At 38.2% G+C, this 6813-nt stretch overlaps 1 protein-coding gene across 1 annotated transcript; it reads right to left on the bottom strand.

Moving 5' to 3' along the window:
- Positions 1 to 855: 855 nt before the first annotated feature.
- Positions 856 to 4102, bottom strand: LOC113493867 (vanin-like protein 2). The gene is made up of 8 exons (XM_026871899.1): positions 4088 to 4102; positions 3663 to 3809; positions 2832 to 2957; positions 2309 to 2487; positions 1902 to 2116; positions 1683 to 1769; positions 1493 to 1596; positions 856 to 1076 (listed from the first exon to the last, which is right to left on the bottom strand). The coding sequence occupies exons 1-8, from the start codon at positions 4100 to 4102 to the stop codon at positions 876 to 878; spliced, it is 1074 nt and encodes a 357-aa protein (XP_026727700.1). The 3' UTR covers positions 856 to 875.
- Between the last annotated feature and the right edge of the window lie 2711 nt (positions 4103 to 6813).

The following is a 6813-nucleotide window of genomic DNA, read 5'->3' as shown; positions in this document are numbered from 1 at the left end:
TATGAATAGATTAGATGTTTTTAATAAAGAAAACGTTTATTATTTCTTGTGTAGAAATTGGTAACGAAATATTATACTAGGATGAAGATGTTAATCACGTGCAAAATAGACTCAATAATAAATATTCCAATATAACTTACCTTGAGCATGCAAACCAGATTGAAAAGCCCACACTTTAGTATATAAGTGAATATGTATGACTTCGTGACGTTAGAAACATAATAAAGGGAAAATAAATAAGAGGATTCATTGCTTTGCTACCGTGTCGCCAAGTAGAATGTGTTTTACCAAGCATTGTGCAATATTGAAACAAACCTTATTTTAAAAGAACGAATTATTTTTATGTCCATATTGTAACGATTTTATATGGAGACACGTACCCACCTTTCAGCTTTCCGCATTCCAATGGTTGTTGACTATGAACTTAATAAGTACGTTATAAAAATGTTTCTGTATAGCGCCCATAGAGCGTTAAATTATCAAATTAGTAAACCAAATTCATAGAAGCTTCGTCGATGTCACGTGTCTGGTCAAGTGATGTCATCTCTTTACAATTTAGTATATTACGTTTGCAGTTTAAGCACTAGAAGTAAAATGAGTCAAGAACCAAGTGAAAAACTCCCGTGCATATAAAAATACGTGCGTCGTGCGTTCATCATGCAATAAAGAAGCTACTCTGAAGCATCCAAGAAGAAAATATAGATTGTTTTGTAGTTAGTTGTTTGTTCTGTTACGATTTTATTTCGATACTGTTTTACGAGACGAGAAAATCTTAAGAGTTGCAATACATTGCGGGTCAGCGTATCTCTGTTATAAAACGTCACATATCATCCCAGACAATGTACTGCAACTAGTACGATATTTCCTCCATCGTATCAACTTACCTCGTTGCCAGTCCTGCGCCCAATATTGACCCTGAATGTGCATGACACGTCACCGTCTTCTAGCGTGAACTCCTGGAACCCTGGTACCAGCAGTCTGCTTTTGTGGGAGGCCAGAGAGGGGTCGATGATCAACTTCAAGTTGTCATGAGTCGTGGGGTTGTCATAGATCGGACCCGGGAATGGTTCTGTAATCTGTGATAAAATGACAACAATAATTAGGCATAATATTGAGCTAGCGAGCCAATCAGAAAACTACGACACGATTTACGTCAATTTTGCAATGGTAATTTCGGTCAACTGTCTTACTTAACACAATAGTATAATTTTGTCATTCTAGTTACTCATATTCAAATATGGATGGCATTGCCTGTAGCGTTCCCTAACCTAACTAGTTTTTGATGTTATGTACTAGCTAGCTTTATCTACTAGAGATTCCACAATATGTCTCTTTTCCCGTACAGCGGGCACCACACATGACATTTTAAATTATATCAAAACTCTGTCTGCTACATGTGGGACCTGTGTTCCCAAGCATTTGAATAAGACCCTGGTCGCATTTACTTCTAAAATGGATAATATCAGGACAGGACCATGCCAGTTAAACTTACTTGTCCGGGCACTTTAGGTACTCTGGCAACAAGAAGACGAGTGTCCGATACTCCCGGCATTGTGCTGATAAGGGCACCAGCTTTTCCAGAGTATATTCCAGAACCTGGAAAAAGTCAATTGATCCTTACTGTTTGACAAAAATCTTAGTGTATCAAGGCATTTGAAGTTCTCAAATGTTTTGTACGTTACCTGCGCTGCCAACTCGTACGTTGTTGGCTCCTGCACCCAAGAAGTTGACGTCCAAACTGTAGGCGTACGCTTCTTGAATTTGAACAGCTGGAAATAAATTGGATTTAGTCGTCTCGATTCCACGATACTTCAAGTTTATCAAGTTGTTTATCAAGTCGCAAGAAAAATAACAGTGAGGATAAGGATCTTGGTACGCCAGCATAAAAATTCACAGCATACCAGATAAATATGGCAACTCGGAGAACCACATGGTGGGGAAGATGACGTTCTTAATTTTCTCTTTCTGGACGACCTGTATGGCTGGCACCTGGAACATCAGGTCGAAGCAGACGAAGTGCCCGAAGGTCACACCGAAGTCCGTCGTGAACTTGCCCAGTTCAGGCCTCAAGGCGGGCGTATGAGCCACCTCCCCGAATAAGTTGATTTTGCGGTATCTGAAAGGGTATCATAAAAGTACTGTGATGAATTTTAATATTTTCTTTACAAATATCATGATTCTCTAGACGAAATTTATCAATTTCTTGCAATTACTTAAAGCCATCAATTTCATTTCCACCTATTCTTACACCTACTGAGAAAATTTAAATGTACTATTTAATTTATATGAAGAAAAATCAAATTCCTACCTGTCAATGATGGCCCCTTTCCTGTCGAAGACGACGTTGGTGTTGAAGATGTAGGCCTTCTCCTCAGGGCAGTACTCCACAGCCCTAGTGGCTGCGAGCCTGCAGTCCAGACTCTCGCGGCCGTTGATCACCACGTAGATCTGGTTGTCTAAAGCCGCTTGTGATATCGCTGTGATCGCCTGAAACATTTTAAGATGGAGTTTTTTTCTGAAATTCCTAACAAATACATGGCGTAACCAGAAGTAAGTCTTAAGTGTCTACAATATGGGTGCGAATTAAAAAAAACACAAAGCTCCACTTCATCCTTATCATCTTGTCAGCCAGAAGTTGTTTTAATATTGATATACTTAATATATATTATTTTCTTACACTTTTTTAGATTAATTAACTTTAAAAAGTTTGACCCCAGAACAAATGACACTTATGAACGTCGAAGCAAAATTGACAGCACCCAGAGAGCCTATCCTTCATCTACAGGGACACAATCTTGATTCTTAAAGTACCAAGACTATCAAATACTTACCTCATCATATCCAGAAGGGTAGAGAGCTGGTACAGGCTGTTCCTTCACCAGCCCGTTGATGGGCACCTCGAATGTATATTGCGCGTTCGTAAGGGTCAGCTCGGGGAACACCACTATGTCAGCATTCTGGACACAGATTCAATTTTATGAGAAGTAAAAAAAATAATACTACGAGTAATAAAAAAATTACAAACAATTTGACATGAAGGCTACTTTCCATCAAGGATGCCTAGCGATATGTAGGAGTGTTATAGTGAATAGTTTTTTTTTAACCTGGCCTTACAGTTTTTCATTTTTTCAATCATAAAAGAACAATTCCAAGAAATTATTTCCTACACCATATCGCGAAGCTTCCTCAATAATTCAATATCTTATCTGCTTTATTATAGATTGTCTTTAAAACGCTTTTTAAATGACAAAAAATATTTATTACAAATTACTTTGCTACTTTAAAAAACAAACGGGCATAGAATTGGACATGCATAAGTGTCGAACCAAGAGTTCTAAACAAGTCCTCTTAAAATAAAACCGCAAAAATGAAAGCGAGACGGCACTACGCACAGCGCAGTCTCTCTTCCACAACTGCAAGACTTACTTTAAGAAGAGTTGGAAGCCCCCAGATTCACTGAAGGATTTTTTTTTTATTACGCTCTCTACAGAATTTATTCCTTGTGCCACTAACGTTCAAGTCAAGCCACACTTCTACCAGACAGAACATTTGTGGATCACTAAAATACGCTCGTCATAGGCGGGGATCGAAACCGCGATACATCACTCAGTGGGTGAAAATTGCCACTTGGCTATTCGCGCAGTAGAAACAAAGCTTAGTACCTGTCTTGCAGCTTCCTGGATTAGACTGACGTATCTAGCGGTGTTGTTTTGAACATTGGTGGTCAATCTGTGGTACTCAACTACGGCTGCTACATAGTGAGTGTCCTGTGGCGTCGATTTCTGAAAACAGATTATTACAACGTTATTAAATTACTTCAGTAACAGTCATGCCGGTTCCTTTACGATGTATGTTTAGAAAGCGATAATTGCTCACTCTGTAGCACGCAAATGAATTCGAAACAAAATTTGTGTCAGAATTCAAACCTACGACCTAGGACTTGGAAGCCCAACAGTACCACCAATCCATCACTGTTTTTGTAACTGGATGAAGTAATGAGAAAGATTTCATATAGATTGAGAGCGTTCAAGATACTAACTTCTGACTTTTCAATGCTCGAAAAATAATTATTATAAATCGGACTTACTCTATCTTTAATCATGTTTAAGTATATTTCGGAAATGGTCGTGAGAATACATTGCTGAATCTTAATTGAAACCTCATTTGTGATAAATAGTGTGAAACCTCATTCATGAAACCTATTAGATATAGTTACTATTAGGGTAATACTGGCATGATGTCAAATGGATATTTGAATAAAGAAGAGTTAGTTTAAGATTCAGTGTTATTTAAGGAATTAATTGATTTTTGTGTAGAGACTACATTTATCGATCGTGGTGTTATGATAAATATAAGGATTACTGAATCTTGCCAACAAATTAGAAAATATGTAAAGAATTGACAGCGCAATGATGAGATGTTTGTTGCGCTGCTTTTCTTTCCAGGGCGCTTAGTTGGCGGCTGGATTAGATTCAGTAGCTTTGACATATTATAAAATTTGCATAATTTATTACAAACTTTTGCTTTTTTGTGTTGTTTTACCTAAACAATTGTCAAACGCATAAAGCAACACAGGAAGACATGCAGAGGTCAACTATGTTTATAGTTATCGAGAATACATTGATGAAACAAAATTTGAAAGAAATACTTTTGATCTAACATTTAGATGTTCGCTAAAAAGTAGAAACTACATTTTATATGAATGTTCTTGTCCTCGCTAAAGTGCAATGACCTTACCGTCAACGCTGCGATTAAATCTAAATCTTATTTATCTTCTAAACAAATTTAGAATCATTAATTTAATTGAATATATTGATGAGCGGCGTAAAAAGCCATCTTGAATCAAATTGGCTCGAATCCATAACTACAAAACAACTGCAATGTCTGACGACACCCGATTACTATCGCTATCTCTCTTTAGCTCAACGCTGTTGAAAAGAGATAGTAATATGCAGTTCGTTTTATGAAATACTGTTCGTAATTTCGGCTTCATTTTGTGCATGCCGTGGTGATTATGGACTAGGAGTGCAGGTTTGGCGGGAGATGAATGTGTTTTTATGAATGAATGCACTCAGCTCGTGCTAATGAGCCAAAGAGATTGTTAAGAATAATATTATTAAAATGTTTAGCAACAGATCGTTGACCTAGAACGTGTCTGAATACAAGGTGTAACGGTTATTTATAAGACATTTGTCGAAGTTTGAAAGCTATTTTTTTTTTCATTCGGACTTGTCGTCTACCCAAAAAAGGAGGATTTATGAGATTTCAGAATATTGTTAATATCATATAATATTATCTAGTGCCAACAATATAATCCTATTAATAATTAAATATGTAATCAATGTTATGATTTAGCCAACACGCAGTAAATAATACACGTGTTATTTAAGTGTCAATATGTCACTGAAATAATAATAAATTGTAATTGTAAACAATTGTACATAGTTGCTATACATTGTGGGATAATAATAATAATAATAATAAATCTTTATTTCAGACCAGGTCCATATAAAAAGTAGGTAACACAAAACATCAAAGAAATAAAATAAAATACAAATTACAACACAGTGTGAAGGCTTAACCAGTGTCTAAGCAACTGAGAGTCCCACCTATCAGTCAATACGTTTAGGACGCTATTGGTGCTAGTCCGCACTCGGTGAAGAAGTGAAGCACTGCGTTTTCTGATGATGGCATTAAAACCATCAGTGTGCGCGTCAGCAAACATGCCCGAGGCACTGCAGAACCGCGGCAACCTGAGCAGCGTCCTAAATGTATTGTTGTATTGTACACGCAGGGCGTTGTACGTCATCCGCGTATAGTTTACCCACAGAGAACACGTATACAATGACTGGCAATAGGCTTTAAACAAAGTCACTTTTACCGAATCACTGCATCGCCGAAACCTGCGGGCCAACATATTGCTTCTGACCGCCAGCGCCCTACGTTCCCTCTCCAAGTCTTTATCATCCTTCAAGTCCTCGGAGACCCAGTGACCGAGATACTTGAAATTCGAGACTTGCTTCAACTCGCTACCACTTAAGGTGACAGGAACTGTTGCATAACTTTTGTTGCTAGCCTTAAATATCATAATCTCACTCTTTCTCGAATTGTATTTCAGTCCATGAGCCTCCGCATACACTTCACATATTCTAACTAACTTTTTTAACGCTGCCATTGAAGGGCTCAACAGCACCATGTCGTCTGCGTAGCTTATGTTGTTAACACCAAACACCGTCTATGTGACATCCGACGCCGGTACTGTTGAGCTCACCAATAAGTCCGTTCATATACAGGTTGAGAGTCTGGGTGAGGTCAGGCCACCCTGTCTCACTCCACAATTCAACCTGTACACTGCTGATGACGCCCAGCCCATTTCACTACATTAGTCTGATTGTTGTACCAATGTTTCAATAAGGACACAACCTCCTGGTTACAAGACGTTTCATCTTCCAACTTTTCCCATAACTTTCTGTAAGAAACGAGGTCGAACGCCCTTGACAGGTCCAAAAAGCAAGCATACACCGGCGTCTTTCTGGTCACGTAGTACTGAACAGTCTCCTTGAGGCACATGATAGCACTCTCTGTTGACAAACCTGTCCGGAAGCCAAATTGTTGGTCGTGGAGGTTGATATGTTTATTCAAGTGCTGGTCAAGCAGACTGTCCAATACTTTGGCCACTATTGTGGCTAAAGATATCGGCCTGTAATTTGATATATCCGAGGCATCTCCACTCCTGTTTTTAATTATGGGAATTACAACTGTATGCATTAACCGATCTGGTAGGTATGAATGGCTAATACAGAGATTAAAAAA

The sequence above is a fragment of the Trichoplusia ni genome, chromosome 5 (assembly GCF_003590095.1).
Source record: "Trichoplusia ni isolate ovarian cell line Hi5 chromosome 5, tn1, whole genome shotgun sequence".
NCBI classification, from domain to species: domain Eukaryota; kingdom Metazoa; phylum Arthropoda; class Insecta; order Lepidoptera; family Noctuidae; genus Trichoplusia; species Trichoplusia ni.
The sequence above is the reverse complement of the archived record's forward strand: the minus strand, read 5'-3'. Positions and strand labels throughout refer to the sequence as shown.

What these genes read in the sequence shown, in the direction of transcription:
- LOC113493867 (XM_026871899.1), bottom strand. An exon ending in AAAGGGGCCATCATTGACAG is followed by an intron (nt 2,117 to 2,308) that starts GTAGGAATTTGA and finishes ATACCCTTTCAG; the next exon opens with ATACCGCAAAATCAACTTAT. An exon ending in CGAGTTGCCATATTTATCTG is followed by an intron (nt 1,770 to 1,901) that starts GTATGCTGTGAA and finishes ATTTATTTCCAG; the next exon opens with CTGTTCAAATTCAAGAAGCG.